We start from the raw sequence: 22,294 nt of genomic DNA, 5'->3' as shown, positions 1-22,294 counted from the left end.
AAAAATGTAGCGTTTTGTCACACTTGTGTTACCAAGTAAAATATTTACTTTCAGATATATTTACGTGCTCTACTACTTAGTATTTAAGGTTTAAACCACTGAATGTGTGTATGGGAGTTTTTGGCATCTAGTTTCGTTAAATCCTACTCATTAAGATAGACACAAACGATTTAGTCAAATCCACCACTAGTGTAGTGTGGTGTAGTGATCCCCAAGCCGAAACTCCTAGAAAAACAAATGTAAAGAAATCAAAGAGAGTCAGTAACGATAGTTTAAGAAACTAGTACAAACTGACTTTGAACTGGTTATCGGCTACACAAACCGCCTATTGATTTGGGACACAATTGCTTCTATAAATTGCTCAAATTATACTGAATGGAACCAATTTGTGTACACAATCCTTAATTCATAGAACTTGTAAGTTTTATCTAGATTTTACGTTATCGTAACAAGTTCTGTTATAATTTGAGACTTCAATTAGTGCCGTTAGTTATCGACGAACTCTATGAACTTAGCCGGCACGAGTCGAGATGGTTGCGAGTTAGACAATCATACATCATGTCCTGAAAACGTGGGGAATGAGAATAGAGCAGCGGGTCACTTAGTGGGGAAACGTGGCGATCAAATGATAAAACGCTCTCACAAGAAACTAGTTCACGTGATTCACCTATTACTTAACCAGAATGTTGGTCCAAGTCTTGGAATGATGAGATTCTGTTTGTTTGTTACGTAATCTGATAATAGATTCTTGGAAGTAATGGAATTCGGGAGAAATATTAACAAATAATAATACATATTTCGTTAACTGATACACTTGCATACCGATGTTCCAACTGAGAATGCTACTAACCCAGTATCACATGCTAAATTGGAATATGTCAGCATTGAAGAAAGTGTATACAAACAGAAGTGAAATATGGGATATTTGTTTGACCTCAATCGTAAATATTTGGGGATAATGAATTACGAACATAAGTCTGAAACATATTTCCTGTTTCACATGCTGTAAAGGATATTGCGTAGGGTTTTTGTAGAAAATATAAAGTACAATTTCCCTGTGACGTCGACTTTTGCGAGGGTTTAGATAACAAACAATGTGTATTTAAATTATTAAATCGACTTGTAGTAACTAATGCTGAATGACATGGCATGGCGTAGTTACTTGGGCTAAGAGGAATATCCCAAAAGCATTTGTTTTCCGTAACTAGCGGGCTCGTCTCGGCTATATCTAGCGTATACCGAGCTGGTTACAACGTCACCAGGAGGCCGTGACGTCTCGCCAGCCAGCGACACGCGACCAGGTAAACGTGAGGTAAATATTGGGGAACACGGATAATAAATCTCTATATTGTTTTCATATTGGTGTATCGTGACGTACGTAGTGGCGCTAATGAAGAGCAGTTCCAACAATGCATATATGAAGGTATGTAGATACGTATAACTTTAACGGAACGGTTATATAGGGCATGACGGGGTAGCGCGTGGTGCGTGATCGCCCGATACCGCGATCAATCTGTTTCAATGACAAATCGAAAGTGTGTAATTAATCACAGCTGTCACGAGTGAATCATCTTTCTGTATTACCGACATTTTGACCAATCCATAACGTTTCCGGATTCTATTCCCTTCATGTTACTGATAACAGTGAGATTTTGGGATATGACTGATATATTTCTCTATAATTAAAATTTATATCATTTACTGTTCTAATTGTTTCACTCAAAGCAATATTAAAATTTATCTTCAGTAAATATACTTAATCGTAATCTCAAAATATCCATTCGTTCACTGCTAATGGACGTCTCAAATCTTTATGAAATGTTCATGAATGAAACACGGTTGTTTTGACTGGCGTTCTCGGAGTAAGAATGTTACTTTCGTTCAGTTGAAAGGTAAGCAAACAATACGTGAGAGAATAATGTACATATTTTTTCGCACAAAGTGATTTGGATGTGTTCCCGCGAATTTCGCGAAATCATTAAATGTAACGGGTTTCAATATAACGCAGATCAGGCGCCGAGTGGCGAATTCCACTATTTTTCTTTTCTTTTCTTTCATTTACATTTTCTAGTACTGGAAATTTTTGTTTTTTCTTATCAATTTTCTGGACAAGATGAAGTTTTATTGGCGGCATTTGTTTTAGTTAATGCGTCTAGTATAATAAATAGGTAAGTAGGTGCCTGGAAACTCTAAACTATTTTACCCTTTGTTTAACTAACATAAATTAAAGTAATGCCCTATGGGTATTCTCTATGGTCTGCGGTTAAATGTGCGGTTGGATTTATATATCAGCTGTGTTTCTTCTTGGAAAATATGTACGTATTGTGGTATTTACAAGAGGTCTAGAGACAAAAACTCCGAATATAGATCTAAGAGTGTTATTTTGGTAGGGTCTTTAAACGTGGATGAGAAAAACAAAACTAAACTTAGCCCAATTAAGGCAGTTACAATATTAAATTTTAGTCTTTTAAAACTATACAAATTTTTTTTTTAGGGTTTGTTGCTCTCTACTTTCCAAGTATTATATAATATCACATTGATAAAGGTTATACCTAGACAAACAATTATTTTGCATTATGATAACATCGTTAAGATAAATGAAGAAAAATAGCCATGTTTACTGTAATTGATTAAATAAATAACAAATTATCTGAAAGTTGAAAATTATTTAAATTATATAGCTAGGAGTTAAGTGTGCCAAGATAAGATACAGTGCGATAGTACCGAAGTAAACAAGTGAAGTTATATGTTCAGATGTTTTTACTCTGGCAACCCTGACCTAGTAAATAAATAATACGACTCAATTAAAATTTGAATATTAATAGCATTTAACACAACATTAAGTTGATTAACTGATTTTAACTTACTTTAAAAGGGTTCTGTACACACATTGATGGATAGTGTTTGTTAAGCTTTGAATCCTACGTTAATTAAATCATGTATGAGTAAACGAATGGAAAAAATAGTTAACCCATAAAAGAAAAAATAGCAGTAAAATGTGATATAATTATATTGCACTTTGATTTGCTAATCTTATCACTTTTGTGACTGACAATACGAGAGTCCTTCATTTGCGCTTCTAAATTTTACATAATCGTTAAAAACGAAAATTACTCAAATACGTACATTAAACATACTTCAATTTATTCGTTATTACTCGAGTATTTTATTAATCCAACGTCTACAAACCTAATAAATCAAATGAAACCAATGTCAATGCTTGTATGACGTGTTTGCCGTTAAAACATTACATAATTACGTATAGTTTAAGAGGCAGTTGACCGTGAACATATATTATCGAATCTCTTGTTACATTGACGAGTAGCGTCGCTAGGAAACAAACGGTGCAATTTAATTTTAGTTCTCAATGATAATGATTACGTAGAAAACAACCGTATCTAATTAATAATACATGAGTTCAGTTGCCGGCTGATATTGATTTTATAAATAAACACACAATACACAAACTCCTTGATTAGGTTAAAAAGTTGGTTCGAGCTTTTGACCCTTAAATTCAATTAAGGCTTATTCGAAATTGAGTTTATTTTTAACTAAAACGAAGTAATGGGAGTTGCTATGGGCTTCAATTTATGATATTTTGTGATAGTACGTATCAAAGTAATCGATTTTCTTCACAAAGTAACACGTTAATGTATGTAAAACTTGTGCAATAGGGAACTCCGTCACATGATGATAATGTCTAAAATATATTATACAAAACGTTAATGTATTAAATAAATAAGTCTTCGTGAATGATTCATTGTATAAACAGTCGATAAATATGTGGGGACCAAAGATCTTTTGTGTGACGAACATTTGTAATTATTAGGAATTGCGATATAGTTAAATACTGAATTAATTTAATATTTCGTTTAATTTCCTCATTCATTAGCGCAAATTAGCTAATTGCTAGTACGCTATAATTTGATTGTAGTTCTAACGGATGGGGAATAATTCCTTATGCATGCAGTCCTCATAATAAATATTTTTAAGAATTGGAACGGCCAGAGTGATATTACTTAATTGAATTTAAAATAGAGAATGCATCGCATTGTATATATCTGTATTGGTATTGTATTGTGGCGGGAAACTCATGTCAACCTTGATGCGGTTGGCGCGGCGGCGGGCGGGTGCTCCGCCTGAGGTCGGTATAGACGTCATACTTTAACCGGGTCATTAGATAGGTAACCAGTGTTGCCAGATGCCCGGTTTCTTCTTGAAAACTTTATTTAATAGAACATAATAGTCAACAAGTCAAACGGAGCGCAGTAAAGAGGCTATGAAAAACAGATTTTTCAAGACGACCCATTTTAAACTTTGATGTGTAGTTTCGGTTACGTATTCTATTTATTTCAATTTTAAACATACTTGAGTTTTATAAATTACTAGAATGCTGGCTAGACAGCGAGCGACCTATAATTGTAATGACCCACATACAACATTTCTAATTGCAATTCAAGCTCTTTCTTCGATCCTATCAACCTTGAAATTTAATAAAATGTATTGTTATGCGTCAACTTCATTATGTCAAATGCAGTAACAGTGATGAAAGTCAATTTACTGCGATAACAATGAACCTTATAAGGGACCTGTATAATGTAGTCAATGACTAACGGATCGACAAAGATATCTTTATCATAATGTCGTTGGATTTTTATTAAACCTGAAGAAATTCTCAGAGCTACATTATTAGAAAAACGATATACCCACGCAGTGTGATCATAGTATTCGAACTCACAAAAGATTTGTTTACATGTGGTATTCTCTCCTATGGAAATAGGAAGGTTACCAGAGATCGGGAATCACGTCAAAAAATCTTATTTCTTTTGAAGATTGCATATTGATTCAATCATATATTTCGAGGCCGTGACTGATTCAGTGAATTTTCATTCTATTTATCGTACAAATCTTACGATTCATGAGAATTGTGAAGGATGTAGACATCTGAACGTTGGAGGAAAACTTTTCAGGTAAATATGATAATAATAGGCGTCGCGGTACATGACGCACTATTGTTCCGAACTTTTATTTACAAATTCTTAGAGTTTTAAAGATCGTGGGCGTATATTATCTTCAGTGGAGGCGATAATCTATTTATATTTGATGTTTTTAAAGTGGATAAGATTAGAAGATAAGAGGAGAAGAGTGCAGTATGATCTACATCTGCATTTCATTTGCGATATGAATTCATGATACGGTTGTGACATAATTCATCTGGCAAGGCGGGCGGCCCGGCCCGACGCGCGGCTACAGCTAGCCGGCGTACGTGACTACGCGAGCGTAGGGGACTACTGCCGTCCATGGACCTTTGCCGGCAAACGCTACATAAAATATTTTATTTATCTCTTGTTATTGTACGATGAAGTGTATATGCGCACAACCTTCCAATACAGTTAAGCGAATTGACAATATTACTCGATGCGTCTACGTGCGACATGTCTCGAATGTTGCTGTTTTTTTTGTGATAATCCTTTAATACGTAGAGGTAGTTCTAAGTAAGTGTATTTCCTGTATAAACTAGTTCACTAATCGGAGGCCCGGATTAATTCGACTAATCTTTAAATCAAATCTGAATCAATGGCATCAAATAAACATCGAGGCGTGTGTATCTATTGCATCCATAAATAGCTGATTTGGCTGAACTATCGCGTGTAATACATTTGTATATCATACACGTATTATTTTTTCGGACTCTGATTTTGCGTCACTCACCGAGGGTACGGCGAGTCTGCCCTTCGTTTTAATGACACGACGTCACGCACACATGTTACTGGCAAGTGCCCGATTACTATACACGCTTAGACAAAGTTGTAGAGCTTAGTAATCATCGGGAAACTCGTTAGGGAACTCACAGAGCTGAAATAGTTTGTTATACAAAGCTCTCAAAGGTCACACGGACCGTCCGTACATTTACATGCATTTTGTAAAGGAAACTTCTATTGAGGTTAAAGTTACACAGCTGGTTGGTTCGAAATGAGAATGTTTGGGATCAATTTCAGAAAAAATAACGAAAAGTTTTCATTACTCCCTCTCTACTTACAGTGAGACGTATCTCGATTTAACGTTGAACAAAAAATCAAATCTATTCATGTAAAGAGTACTTATCAGGGTTATTGAACGTCATAGCATTACTAATGGGTGTACTACATGAGCCTACATGTCATCAATAAAAAGCTTTATACGCGGCTCTCAATCGTGAAGTAGCAAAAATTCTTAATATATTCGTGTCATTGTGACGTCAGATGCATCGATCCGACTAACTAGCTCTCACTCAATACAAAACGGGCTGCAGCGCTAGCCGACCGTGTCCTATTCAAACTTGTTCACAATTGACAAACTATGCTATTGGAATAGAACACAAAGACTCTACAACTAAAAGTGAAATTAATAAAAGCGACGTTTGACAAAACTCTCACTTATTCAATGCTAAAGTTCATCTTTTATACATTTAGAGATCTCAGATCAATAATACTTTAATTTCTGTATAATGTAGGTTATGGCGGCATTCAACACAACAGATTTATAACGGGGTTGAGTGCTGGGGTGCGCCGGACTTACGACACCCTCACACGAGAGCCGACTTTTATTCAGCCGACTTTCATATTAAAATGTTAGGCACCTAACCTACATAGCGGTGTTTTAGTAATTGTTGAATCAAGAGTGAATAATTTAAAGTTCACAAATATTTAGTCAATACAGAAAAAAATATACATGAATAGTAAGTCTTTTGATTCCGAAATCATTAAAACTTTTGCAACTCAAAGAAGCTTTGAACGTCGACGTACGCTCGAAGGCGCGGAAATTTATATTTAACTTGAGAACTGTTCCAAAATATTAAGAACCGAACAAAATATATTTTACTTGCAGAATTTTAACAAGGTCTAGTTATATAGCAATTATAAAGTACAACACCGGAATTTGTTAAGTAAACATACGGTGATAAATGATAATATAATGTACTGTATTTTGTAATCTCTATGCTATCAGCATAAGATTTGTGTTCGATATTCGCCGTGCAATAGTAAACATATCAAAGTCCTCAGACAATGTATTAGATAATTAAATATTTATTTTGAGAGATAATGAGAATCCCAAATAAATGAAGACATTCTTAGAACAGTAGGATTTACTCAGCTGTTTGCGAGTGGGCTTTCCACTGTCATGACTGTATCACTACGTGACAACATTTATTGGAGAGTCAGGTTTAAGTACCTACCCACAGCTTTATTAAATATTTTGGGAGATGTGTCAGCCAAATCCCAAACTTTATCGAATCTACGACGATATCTAATCTGGGTCTACATGTGTGACTCATAGTTTTGACTAAACTTGTGTCATAAATAACATGTACGGATAAAAAGCTCTATCGCCGCTGATAGCAGGAATGTTCCTTTGTTTCCGGGCAAACGAAAGCATGTTTTTATACATTTTACATCTGTCAGAGTTCGGCAAACGCTTCGGTTTTACCCAGTAAAGAAGAAACGCATCAGGTTTTCCCCGGGTCAAAAAATATTTACGGCTCTGATATACTTTTTATTTTATAAGTAGGCCACTAACTCCAGACAATAAATTCTATTTAAATGTGTGTGGTTACATTTATTGTATTTAATAAAATAAGCTTTAAAAGCACGTAGGTTGTAATCAGAAAGGTATGATTGAAAATGCAGATGCGGATGGTACACCCACGCGTAATTATTTTACAAACAAGGACCTGGCGTTTGAATTAATAATAAGGACACATTTCCCTACTTTCAAACATATTATTAGATTTCCAGTCTTCTATTTTAAGGTGTATTATATGGAAAATAACACGCTGTCATGGATATATCGATACGAAATAACGCTGCCTTTGTAAAGCCCTTGAGAAGGGTTGAAAAGATTTTGGGATTTTTGTTCCTCGAAAAAAAATATACACTATAAAAATGAATAAAAATGTTTGTTTGATTATTCAATTACTACAAAAACTGCAATTTAGAGTGCAGTTCTTCATACCATGCTAATATAGCGAGAGACGAACTATTAATAAACGTCACACCAACAATATTTGTGGTTCGAATATAGTTTAATTCACAAGTTCTCTTTCGACCCATTATATTGGTAAGTTTCCATAGTTATCCTAGATACATTTACGATTGATACATGTCATTATCACGTTATACATGCACGCAACACATTCTCGGTTCATTCATGACTTCTCCGATACTTGTTTTAATACGATAAGTATTAAAGCAACGTGTACGTGAGTTATTACATGTTAACACTTTTAATTGTAAATCCGTAAATGGAACTGTAATTCTCAAGAAGTGTTTTGTTTTTTATTTTATTAAAGGTTTTTTATATAAAGCTGTGCTGTGAACGAGTATGTGAACATTAAAACAAACGACTGTCGCTTTCTTTGGTTTTCCTCCTTTGGCTCTGATTTCTATAAAACCATTTCACTCAGCTCTTTCTTTTGTTTAACGCATAAACTTGGCAGACATTGACGTCGAATTCCTGAGAATTTTAAGGGGATTTTTACCGTCCAGTATAAGATGTGTGTATTAAGATTTTTTTCCTTCTCAACAATCTGTCGTAACAATTCTAGGGAATTATCGTTAGCATCATCACATCATCATAAATCATGATAAGACATTTTAAGAGTGCAAATTATGTCTCACGCATTCCGAGACTATTAATCTTATAATTGTATGCATAGTGAATGTTTTTTTTAAGTTTTCGCGTTAAATCGCATTTGTTATATGAATGACGTAAAGTGGACTTTGCTCTACCTATTGAGAAAGTGATTTCGAACTACCGTTTCATAATGTATATAAAAGAAGTACTATGTCAAAGAATGTATATTATCATGTTATCATATAAATAGCCGAAGAACAAAAGAAACCATCCTAGACTACAATTCCTATCCACAATAATAAGGAACAAGTAATGATATTATTACCACGCAGACTCCGTATGCTACAAATAAATATAAACCAATTTATAAACGTTGAAGTAATTTAAAACGTAAAGTCAATAAACTATAGTTATGTAAAAAGGTGCGTGTGCGTCATTATATAGAGACAATGTTCGTTATGTATTACGAGCAAAAAGATTCAATTCATCTATTTTTTACCAGGCGATCACTTTTTATCTGTGACGTATCGTTGTGTAAAGATCAATCACCTGTTTTTTGCTTGTCAATAGAGTCGAAAATCGTCTAAATTTTTTATAACTTTAAGGCCCCTTTCAGGTGCTTTCGAAAGGTAAAATTGATGAGTGTAGTTGCAAGGTAAGGGTGGAATGTATTGAATCCTTATGTGTTGATGTACTGACCTTGAGGGAAGCCATGTCGGAGACCGAGCGGTGTGTTTGTATGGTCTCCAGCTGGTCCAGGCACCAGTCCAGCTCCTCCACAGTTTCTAACGCTAGCTTCATGTAGGCTTCGTCTGAAACAAACAAAAATATAAAATGAAGTCGATGTCAAACGCTCTAACTAAAATTAATAAAAACAAACGGACAAAAATCTCGATACCCTGTAGTTATGAAGGTGAGCAAGATAACTTGTGTTGTGATTGTTAAAATATCAACAATTCCGATATATATTACTAACACAGAATAAGTACATGGTCTGTTTACGAAAAGGTTGTTTAGATCTTTTCAATTATAGCTTCCAACTATCTATCAGACCTTTCCATACACTCATACGGTTTTCTTTGAAGCAAGATTACGAATGCGAAACGCAGAGAGCGTTATCCTTTAAGATCATAATCAAACAATTACGATGTTTAATAATCGATAAACATAGATATTAACACGAAAACAAACTTAATTATGTAGCAATTTAATATGAAATTGATGAAACCTCTTGATTGTAATGATGAACGTCAGCCATCTTTTCTTGTTTTTCTTGTAAAAACAATAATTAATGATTGTTATTATATTCGTTCTAGACCTCGGATTACGTACAATAATAGCAATAAAGACTTCTTGTCATGGATATCCTCATGCCATTAGTTTCACGTTGTTTATTTGTAGTGATCACAGTGAGAAATCGTGATCCCGTGCGTCACAAATTAGTCTCTCATCATATAACAAGAGGTCTCACTTCATTTTGACCCTATTTAAATTGTAAATAATACTGATAGGGCCGGGCTGTCTGGTCCTATAGACAGACTAAAGATACATATATTAATACAGTAGTTGGCAATTACCAAGCAATCAGCGAACAACGTCTACAACCACCTCTTACTATTGAATTTATTGGAGAGGGATGCCGCTCTACACTGCGTAACGCTCTGTCCCTTTTCCGCAACAACAATATTATTATTTTCAGTCGTTGCGGTAGGCTCGTAATAAAATATACAGTACGAGATAAACATGCGTACGTCACAGCGTTATAAAAATGTAATTTAGATTCATGATGCTCATTTGTTTGGCACATCTGGTTAGAACTGGATGTAGTTGCATTTCACATGCCAGTGGCAATGAAGCGAGTAAACAAAGTATTCATGTTTATGCTATACAAGCTAAAGTATGCGACCTCGCCTGTGAAATAGTTTTCAAGAAGAATAACAATAGATATGCTTAATCATTTACATAGCGATGATTACTAGCAAAAGGTCAAACTGTTTTCGGTTGTTTAAGTAGAGATTGCACAGACACTTCAATGCATATTTTTTGTGTATAACGATTATAAACATGACATAGACTTATGGCAGAATCATTTTCCTCGTTGCAAGTACATACAGAAGGTATACCTACATAAATACATGTGGGTATAGGTCTAAGTTACCTACATATCGAATGTCAAAGTAACAAATGAGAGGAAAAGATTAACATTTTTGTGGTTTTGCCGCTCGTGTACAACCTCCACAGGGAAACTTTTTACAGGGATTATAGTGCTACTAGTTTTTTTTGCATGAATATACTTTTGATTCTTCTGAAACACGAGAGTTGGAGGAGGAGAGCTGAAGATCGAGCGCAGTGGAGTGCCATGCTTGCTAGGCTTAGGTCCAGCAGTGGACTAAGACGAGGTGATGATAATGATGATGATGAAACCTCTGATGTAATTATTCCTCTAACAACAAATTTAATAAAAGTTTTCTAAGTTGGTATGTTTCTATATTGAACGTTGGAGTTTTTAATTCGCAACGAGAGAATTATCAAAATTAGTTTTAATTCGCCCGTGGCCTTTACCATAAGTAAAGAAAGACGAATTCCGTGGAATTTAAAACATAAGTCAGACATATTTTTATTTTTCCTTATTCAAGACCCATCCTATAACTTTTTTATTATTCAGGCTAGATCCGTTTATATTATTTATAGGTTCAATTTTATAAAAATGTCTTATTTTAAAGGATTGTAAAACTCCTGATAGCTAAATACATTAAATAGGACTATACAATAAAATGATCCGTGACCCGCCAGATGAGTTTGATTAAAATTCGATAAGACATTGACCTTTAGATCTAAGGTCAATGATCTCAACATTTAATGGTTAAAGGATCAGAATGAAGTATTACTTCTTTGTGTGCAATTGTATCAACAGTGTATAAACACCAGTGTCTTTGGAAATGAAATTAAAGTCCTTTTTTAATTTTTATATAACATTCCTGATGAAACGTCAACAGATTTCGAAACTCCCCAAAAACTAATCTTTGTTTAACGATTCTCTTGACATTTTTCATTATAAAGCTCTTTGACAAATTGATACTGAGCAATACAGCGAAACCATCAGGGACAGGGGAAAATTAATTCTGTGTAAAATGTTTAAAATTTTAAACACCGCTGAAAGCGATATAGCTCATGGTTACGGCCTCCAAGCGAGGAAAGTGGAGCATATTAAATGAGCTAGCACTTCGTTAAACGAACTTAAGCGTAAAGAAGATTATCCACAAGTATGAAGATATTATTAATTTGCATTATTTTACATACGACGAGACAAGGATGTGTGAACTAAAATACGAAACCTGAAGGTGAAATTTCTTTACACCTGCTGTTTTGTAAGCGTCAATCAAGACGCCCGAACTTACAGTACCGTGCTAACACAATTACTTTTCCATTAACATTTGTCTCGAACAAAGGAAACAAAAACCGGTGCGACATAGTTACAAAAATAAATATCGTTTCCGCATTATTCATTATTTTTCATTTTCTGACACGATTAGAGAACCTTGGTCTCGGTTTAAATCATGTTGCTATTTCGAGATTGAAGGTACATGAACCTTTTTTTACCTGACTAACGGTTGCACAATTATTGTGACTAACGTCTATCTTTTACGGACAATCAGATTCAAAAGATCCTGTGTTCAGTTTGGTATCCAACGGATGTTTCGCCGGTTCTAATCGTTCTCATCGTTCGCCGGGTGTCGGCGTGTCTCTGAAGCCGCCACTCACACCGGCCGTGGCCTACATGTGACATTTTCCTGGAAGCAGACACCGGCGAGTGACAGCACGCGTCCTGATTCCAATTCACGTCGGGAACCAACATCGGCGCTCATTAGTGCCTGTCACGCTCCGAATACCGCCGGCACGTTTCACTCGTTTATAAAACTTTTGACAAAATACTTTTTTATATCAAATTCATTTTTTGTATGTAAATATTCATATTATGTCGACGTACTAGAGTTACTTAGCCGGTGACGGAAAGGACCGGTATTTTGATTATGATATGAATAAATTATGTGCAACTAAAATTGAATATAAAGCTGATTAATTCATGAGAGTAAGTACGGTTACTTGTTTCGTCATTATCGTGACGCACAGTGACACACCTCTTTGTGTGTACTATAATGATGACGTCCGAGATTTTAATGACGAAATATTTGTATTATGCAAATAGGTAGTAACAGTGGACCGCAATATCTTCTCGCGTCTAATGACTAATTTAATCATAGTTAGGTACAGGATAGTTTTATTCAAAGGGTTTTGCCAGTCCTGCGGTAATTGTAGTTTTCCTTTGCGGTGGGAACATTTACTTAATAATTAATTGCTCTACTCACATTTTATACAGGGCACCGAATACAAGCTCATTATTAAAAAACTACGCTCAATTAACACACACAGATTTTGCAGTCACATTTTAATATATTTTTAGGAGCACTAAACCACAGGGTTTTTTATGATATTTATCTTACACTATAATATGAACAAAACACATACGTAGAGACAGTACGTCGTGAAGATTTCTTACAAACTGTCGAAGAAGTTTCGTCGCACCCAAAAAGGTTGTTACCACACTAAAGGTGACAATTGTGTTCTCACGATATATGGTCATTTTCCAGTCGTTTTTAATTTATGGTTTCAACAATATATATGTGAATAAACACTGTTTATTGTTTCTGCTATTTAATAGCGACGTTTGTGTTCACAAAAGGATAAATAGTTTATGACTGCGTAGAGTATTTTACTGCGTTTATATATATATGGATAATAATGATGTCATTTTACAGGACAAGGTCGTTTCTAGAATATATTGCTATAGGAAATATACAAACCCTTTAATTGTTTATTTTCCATTATGGGATGGGTTTGGGATGTTTCCATTAAATTAATTAATTAAAAACACAACAAAAGCGATTCTTAATTCGAAAGTGCCACCTAAAAAAATACATCAGATGGAGGAAAGACTTATTCGTTGGATGAATAATGCACTATTTTATTAATGTTTATTTTAAACAAAACAAAGCTTAGTATGTTGATGCTGCAGTATAAGGAGACAGTATAAAAAGTATGAAAATAAATCTTAGGGTGTTAATAAGATCTATCAACATACACAGGTACAGTGCTAAAGAAACCGACTATTTATAGAGAACACTTGATTTAAAGTTAGAGTTTGACCTGCTGTATCATTTAAATCTGTTATCTCTAAACATATGATTACCCACTGAGCCTAAACAGGAAACTGTCCGGCTGTAGATAAATGTTAGCAAAATAATAAAAGATTATTGTTTTGTTGACATTTAGACGTGAGACAGACTAAGAAACAATTTAATTCTGGGAATTGATGTTTTCGCTTATCCAATTTTATCAATGAAAACATGATATGTGGAAATACAGGCTGGACTTAAAGTATAAGTAAATATACAATATTTAAACAGGTTCAGGCATATTTTTGAATAATCTAGCTTAAAAATGATCTGTGTAAAATAAGGTTCTTGCATGCAAATTATGGTGAGTTGAAGACAATTTTCTATGCTCATATTTTTATAGAGGTTAGCCCGGATTTTTAGAAAAACAACCCTTATTTATATATACAGAGGATTGGCAATAGTCTGTGGTCTATCAAAACACGTTGAATATATTTTTATTTCAAAACAGTCTTAGTACCCGTGGAACAATCCCATTCACTTAGTCTTCTAACATTGAATAGAGAAAAGGAAGTTTTCGAGAGATTACCGTGTCTGGCTTCCACTGAAGGTAGCGCACAATCCAATCACGAAGGATTATGGATCCCATTACTGTAGGGAAATAAATAAACATCTGCCGGCGGGATAACGAATAAAATAAAATTGTACAATTTATTCGAAACAGCTTTCACTGTTTAACATAAATGTTTACTTCAAGCTTTATAAAATCATGCCTTGTAAATGTTTATTGTAAATCTTTTCCTGGTATAATGTTAGGTATTTCAATCGCTTCGCTTATGTGACAGTTTGGCTCATGACATAACTGTTCTTCGTAATCTCATCATATCATATTGATCACGTTGCTGATAATTTTGTAAACAAAGCATGTGTAATACGTGCGCCATTTGTTTTTCTCGGAGACATGCATACACATGTAAGATATAATATATACAGGTAGATATATAAGTAGATATACATCACCTGCTTTCTACGTTGTAGAACGCATTTAGGGCGTTCGCTGTCAAAACGGAAATGTAATAAAGTTTGTTGTTTTTTCCGGGGGAATAATCAGCTTAGTAAAATGCGTTTCGTTTTATTTTCATACAAGCCTTTACGCCGAAGGTAGAGGAAAGCTTTGCTTTACGTTTGTGTGCAGGTAATATAGAAGCTAAGTGAAGGAAGGTATAACATTTTTATGATTATGTGAAACTCTCTAGGCATGCTCAGCAACAACACTCTACGTACACACACTCTAATACAGAGTTTATAAAGTTCCCGAATACAATTAAACACAATAACTTAGTAGTGGCATTTGGTCAACAAAGTGATAGTTTAAACTTCAGAATTTAACAGACTATAATACCTACTAATGTTGTTAAAACAATTCCGTCAGTTTGTAAATCTGATTTTTTTACATCTTCTTTTGTAGATATTATCAGTAGATTTTTATTACAATGCATTAAAACAAAGTCTTAAAGAATGCCAGCAACTAATCTGAAATCATTCGGTTACTTTAGGTGACAAACCAGCAACTTGTACTTCACAGTCTTAAGCTACAAACATCTCAGCGAAGCCAATTACGAGAGTTCATCTGTAACTCCACAGCTGTCATTCATAGAAGCTTACAAATGTACGGGTACATGAGGTCGTCTTGATTTATTACGTTACCAATTTTACTAACGAAGTCGACAGACTCACGGTCTCCGGTTGATGATCTAACTTCGAGGTCATTACACATATAACAGTAAGAGTTGAGGAAATGTTTACATAAGTAAGGTGTTTTTATTATTTCATAATCATATTGGACAACTTTCACTCAACGCCATCTAGCCTCAAGCTACGCAAAGCTTGTACTACGATTAACAGGCAACTGATTATAGATTATAGAGATTAAACATTTGTTCTGGGTGAGAATGTACGGTACGTGAACAAAATTAACCAATTTTCTGGAACAAAAGGCGTGTTAAGAAAGCTCGGCATTTTAAATCGTCTTTATACATTAAAAACTTGTTTTCTCATAAAATACGAGCTAATGATATTTTTTTTGTGAAATATATGATCGTTTATAAAAGAGTTTATAATTTCCATTCACAATATTACATACTTTAAATTCATAACCGGGATTTGTTTCAAAACTTAAAGTAATAAATTATTACTCTTTATATTTGATATAACAATTTTAATTCGAATTTAAATAAACCGCAGATATTATAAAGCGAATGACTCTTACAATATTTATGTAAATTAATCATTTATGTCAAATGAGGTTGGTTAATAAACGTAAATATGAATAAGCATATCCAACTATTTTACGTCAATCAGAAACTTGTCTCGAGACGAACAAAGAACTCGTTAACCGTTCATAAAAATCCTCATATTCATTCAAGTGCAGGTTCTTTTAAACTTCCACCTACGCAATACACCTACGTTTTCCACCTAAGTTAATTAAAATATTCAACGTGCATAGTTTTCGCCAACTCAAGCTTTTAAACATCACTTTGTAACTTAAAAAGCGTTAGAACGCTAAAGTGAAGCTAAGGGTCTACTTTAAAAAGTTTTGCTTGGATAGTTAGTAATTTTTGTAACATCTTAAGTGGTCGTCTATTTTAGTTTTATTTTCTACAATACTTTATTGCTAATTTGTTGGTCACGTTACAGTTTTTCCACCGATTTTTATTTTCCAATTTTCTGTTGCACAGTATCACAAAATATAGTAGGGGTTTATCACAGTAATTCATCAAGATAACGCAAAGTTTGCGCATATACTCTCCTAGAAACTTATTCCCTAAAGACCGTTTATGAAAACTTGTCTTGCGTTGGTATTATTAAGTGTTTCGAAGACGGACGGCCGGTCGTTTGTCCCTTTAAATGAGCTTTCTCAAAGAGGAGACTTAGCTAAATCGCTTTCTCGTACTCGAAAAGGGTAGAGGTGGCCCTTCATCAAAATCCTGAGTCTATCCGCAAACTAATGTATCTATTCTCTGGCTGACAAGGTCTGTTCATTACGGGTGAATGGGTTGGCGGCCATGTTCTATTGCTTTAGAATACACTATTTTCGAATTATGTAACCCAATTCTCTCCTAAAACGATGTTTCAACCTTTTCTTTTGTGTTTGAACCCTTATGAAGGAATAAGCGATGATAAGTAATATATTATCGTAATGTAGATCAAGAACACTTTTTGGACTTGTCTAGGTTATATCACGCCATTGACCAGTCATAACATATCTGTTGAAAATCAATGTCAATGATTTAAAAACATGTCTTAATTTACGATTTATGATAACGCCAACTGCCATTAAGATTTTATTATCTTTCTTGATTTATCTTTATACGACGCAAAGGTAACAAAAATGTTTATAAAGGATTTATACCAAACTCTTGGGTTGAAATCCGTTTAGACTTACCTCCGGGGTTGAAATTCTTGGGTTGTGGTGTAACAGCGGTAGCTGCGCCCGAAGACCTTCGTGATCTGAAACGATAACAGAATAATATTAGCCATACGTACATTACTTTCATAAATATAAATTACACATTTCCTTTATCCCTTAAGGGGCAAAACTACCGAAACTAATTTGTTACAAAAGTAGAATACAGGTATATGGGCAATATACAAGTAACGGTGATTCTAGACGTAATCAGCCCAAACTATCTAAATGGCACCATTACTTATTCCATCCAGACATTTTTGTATGAAATTTCGTTTCAAACCTACATTATATTAAGTCTAGAATATTGAGCTTATGAAGGACGTATAATATTAACCATGGAGGTTGAACATCTGAAGATCTCGAGGACCTTCTTATAAATGTTTGCTTTGAGAAAAAGCTCTTACATTTAATGATATTAAATTCTGTTCGTGTATCAGCTTTGATGGTTGTGAGTGGGCACGGGGCGAGAGCTTACTCTTATTTTTATGTTAAAAAATATACGAGCTCGACGATCTTGAAACATATTGATATTATTATTTATTTAAAGGAATATACGTAATCTGGGCTCTCAACGTGATGTTTGGAAATAAAAAAATAGATTTAGTCAGGTAAAGCTAAGTGGTTAATAGTATTGAAATAAATGTTATTTTCTGCAAAATTATTAAATTTGAAAACTTAAAGACATAAAGCTACATATAAAAGGACGACCAGAATATAATGTAGCAGTAACTTATACCTATAGCCTTCCTATTATTAGTTGAGATTATGGCACTTTACATAGCGGATATCCTGACTAAACTCTATATTAGAATGGAAAAACAAAAAAGAAGAGCGTCGCCAGCCACGTTAGGGTCACCATAAAAGACGATTAAACCTACATACATAAACTAACTGAACATATAAACACAATAAAATACGTGAAATTCATGTTCTTAAAGTGAGTTGGCAACCCTGCTAGCACAGTTGTAAAATCATTCTTGATCGTAAACAGATAATTACAACAACAGTACTATAATTAGAAAAAGCGTTTAGTGTTGTTTTGTCTGCTGCTTGTAGGCTAATAATAGCATTTGAGACATGTGTTAGATAACTGTAGTGAGGTCAAGTCAAGGCCCGGTACGACATATGGGATTTACAACTGTTTGTTTCGTTAACAAAAGTATGCAGGAGCTGTTTGAGTCCGCATGTTTCAGATGAACACACACACAGACACGTGTTCTCTGTATGTTTATATGTTATGTATTACTAAAATGTGTGTGGTATAAAGCAAGCACTGTTACGATTTCATGGCGTTCTTATTTAAAAACCTGGAATTGAAAAACAAAAGAGAGTGCTATGGTAATTTACAAATTCGTTCAGATTTTTTTAGCAGTCAGTCACGTTTATTAAATAATCTTGAAAAGGTATTATTATGCACATTTATACGCTACAGATAACCTTTCAACCCTAAAGATACAGAGTAATCAAATGTAACAGAGACATAAAACAGAATAACCCTACAACCGCTATAATTATGCATGTTTAGTAGTCGAAACTCGACATGTCCTAAAAACAATGCAATAAAATTAACGAGATTTTCCAAATAGAATTTTCCGTTCATCACGTAAATTAATTGCCTCTATAATGTTCAACGTTTAATTACCGTCATTTGTAAGATAATACCGCGGCAAATATTTATCGGATTACATTTATGACATGGCACTGTATCGTGGTTAAATTATGAAGTTGTAATAACGAACATTTTTCTCGAAACAATACATTATTATGCCGTAATAGGATTTATGAAATTAATCAGACTTGGATGATTATTCTATTGATAGGTAGATAGAGGTAGAGCTTTGGTGATTCCAATATGATAAACAGAACAATTTTTTTGCATTGTATATTTATCTATTTTATTCGTCTTATTTAGCAAATGGTTCAGAATGTTGTTATTATACGCACCTATTTGAGATACACTATGATAGGTATAAAGGCTTCCTTTTTAATTTTAAAAAAACAAACAAGCATTCAATAGCTGTCAGTTTACACGAAATTGTGTACGATTTGGTCCTTAGCTTACCTTTATATGAATTTCATATTTGTAAAGGTTAAGGGTCCCGTTGATGACGTCACGCGTAACCTTTATATTAGGTCCTGTGTGTTTCCGTGGCTCTATCTCGCGTTTGAAGATTATTGCCTTCAGGTAACCCATAAGTGGCGAGATTTACGATTAAGAATATTATAAAAGAAGTATTTACTTGATAAAAGACGAATAACTTACTAGTTTTATTACATTTTACGTGGAAAGAATAAAAAATTCCATGAAATATATTAATAACAATGACTTTAAAAGGTTTTAAATACAGACTTGTTTCTCAACAGTAAATAATGTTATCGAAACCTAAAGCAAAACGTGTATAAACAGGAATATTACATGAAAATAGACATAAAAGAGAAAACATTGTGGTCATGCCATACTTTGGTTACATTTAGACCACAACGCGATACTATAAAAATATCGTTAGCGAATTTGCTATTTATTAATATCAATAACTATAGGTTATTTAACCAATTTTAATTAAAATCGTGATTAATAAATTTATGTAACAGGATCAATTCATTCCTATTTAATTAAAATCATTAATTCTTATAATATATTTGTATAATCGGATTACTCAACAATTTTTTTACCAATGCAAATTTTCTATGAGTCTACCATTATTTTTTATATAGCGCTTGTACGTATACAGATAAACTGGCGTTTTTTAAGAGGTCAGTTACGCATAACGCAGGCCACCGTTATTTCAAAGTGAAATACAGTACAATAATTACTCGTATGATTCATCAAGTGTGTGTGTGTTCGCAACGCTCGTGACGAGATCGGATGGCACGTCAATTCGTACTGAACACCTAATTCGGTTGTCGAGTACTTGCCTCACTGCCAGCGCCGCGCGCCCCAGCGTGTTGTCATACGCGAGCTACGACACGACTACGTCACGCACGCGTCATCTCAACCAATAATAAATGGATAAGCCATTTTATGTGACGCGATATTTAACATTACTAAACTATGATCAATTTATAACGTCTACGGTCCTATGTTGTGGGAAGGGTGACTCGTTTACTTAGTAGTTTGATTAAATGTTTGATTCATGAATATTTCGGGAACTGTTGAGACAGACTTAATTGGGACAGCCTTTTACTATTGTATGAGTAAATGCTCAATGTCAATAAACCCACTGCATTTTAAACGGTATTAAGTAAAGTAGTTTTCTTTTACTGATGTTATTATGCATGTAAAATCAGTTTTTTTTTATTTTACATAAAACGCATTGCAAGTACTTGATGGCAGTCTGAAAAAGACACACAAAATAGATAACTTTGATGCCTTAGATAAAGACGGATTAAGCTTCACATTCAACTATTTATATTTTACGTCGCACTATCACGATAAACATACAATAAACAGATATTATTATGGTATTATAAACACACCTCCACGTATCGTGTTAAACAACTGCGGTTTCCCACATCATCGCCATATCTACGTCTACCTACCTGTCCAAAGCTTTTAATCACACACCGAGTGCCGCGATAAGCTAAACTTATCAGTTAATTTACAACAGGTAGTATATACTTAAATATTATTACAAGAATATTACGGCGCTGTATTTTAAATTGAGCAACTTTACAGCCTAGTAGAATGTTTGAGCACAGTCGTTTAGCGCATCCATAATTTCACGCCTCTGTGTAGGAAGGCCTTGGATACGCTCGCGCAGAGATAATATCAACATTGATGACGGAGTACATACGTAAGAGATACGATACGGATATGTTTAAAGTGCAAGCTCGTGAACTATTCATGTTTTATAGTAATGTCGTGAGTCGTGACATATTTCTATCTTTACCACTGTATTTGTTATCAAGAAAAGAATGTAAAGATATAAAGGAAAATCTCTATTAACAAAGGTTAATTTTCAGAATTTTCTTAGAAACATTTGATGTAAAGGGAAATATCAGCTGATCACGTGATTTATTTTGGAGAGTTACAACAGCGTGTGACTTGGCGACAGTCCTTTGTTTTTTCTTAGGCACTACGTATACGAGTGACTAAACATTGGTATAATAATGATGAAAGCTTAACGTAATTAGGTATTAATTCTTTGTTATAGTGGGATGATCTTTATGATTCATTGGACAAGAACTTGGCTGTGACCGCGGCTGTGTTATCCAGTGATGTAAGAAGAAAACCACGCGAAAAACTCTAAAAATGGTAAAGAGGTTTAAAAACGTTGTATGAGTCTTTGTAACGACCGTTATAACGAATGACTATTATTTCGTAATAAAAAAATGATTTTAACTATCAATTTTTATACATTCTTGTTTAAAAATAGTCCGGAATTTAGAAAGAGACAACAGCACATCCTGACTTTGTTTCGAAATTTCTTCTCAGGGTATTTTGAAAGTTATGATATGTCTTGACTCTTACTTATGCACACATTTTCTACGATATAATTTCATATTTTTCATAAAATCATATTAATTTTACACTGTGTAATACTTTGTGACCATGCAAATAAATAATATTTGTACGAGTGTTAGAGAAGAGGACTTAAAAAACGTCTCAATATACACTGTAAAACTATTCAATACATACTTTTCTCATTCATTTTCTTTTCACTAGTAAAATAAGATAGCCCATATTGCCTGACCACATTTATTAAACAAAAAAGGTTTTTACCAAAGAACTTTGAAGCGATGGATTCCAATAAAAAGTGGTAGCAAAAAGGTTATAAGTGGTTGGAATAGCATATTATTATTTGTTACTATCTCAAAACTGTGGTTACCGGATTCTGATAGTATTGACTGAGTACATACAAAGTCCGTAGTCGTAATATTTCCCATACGTCAGACTTTTTTATCATTTTGTTGGGTAACTGCGGTAAGGAATAATTAATCATTATTCTTCATAAAAACGTTTACACGTCTTTGTGTGTTACAAGTCTCAAAGGAACTATATTAATAGTTTGATCTTATACTATACTTTTTTTGATAC

At 34.0% G+C, this 22,294-nt stretch overlaps 2 protein-coding genes across 16 annotated transcripts in view; both read right to left on the bottom strand.

Annotated features, from left to right (window-relative positions):
• The window catches only part of LOC113495472 (carbohydrate sulfotransferase 11-like), a 602,728-nt gene that overhangs the window by 159,240 nt on the left and 421,194 nt on the right, over positions 1-22,294 (bottom strand). The window lies entirely within an intron of this gene.
• LOC113495462 (cAMP-specific 3',5'-cyclic phosphodiesterase) overlaps positions 1-22,294 on the bottom strand; it is a 301,983-nt gene that overhangs the window by 6,596 nt on the left and 273,093 nt on the right. For all 13 annotated transcript variants that reach the window (XM_026874205.1, XM_026874206.1, XM_026874207.1 and 10 more), the window contains 2 exons: positions 17,233-17,297; positions 9,313-9,425 (listed from right to left, as the gene is read on the bottom strand). In XM_026874205.1, coding sequence (XP_026730006.1) covers positions 9,313-9,425; positions 17,233-17,297 — 178 coding nt within the window. The remainder of the gene's footprint in view (positions 1-9,312; positions 9,426-17,232; positions 17,298-22,294) is intronic.

The sequence above is a fragment of the Trichoplusia ni genome, chromosome 6 (assembly GCF_003590095.1).
Source record: "Trichoplusia ni isolate ovarian cell line Hi5 chromosome 6, tn1, whole genome shotgun sequence".
Taxonomy (NCBI): domain Eukaryota; kingdom Metazoa; phylum Arthropoda; class Insecta; order Lepidoptera; family Noctuidae; genus Trichoplusia; species Trichoplusia ni.
Note: the sequence above shows the minus strand (reverse complement) of the source record. Positions and strands in the feature narration are given on the sequence as shown.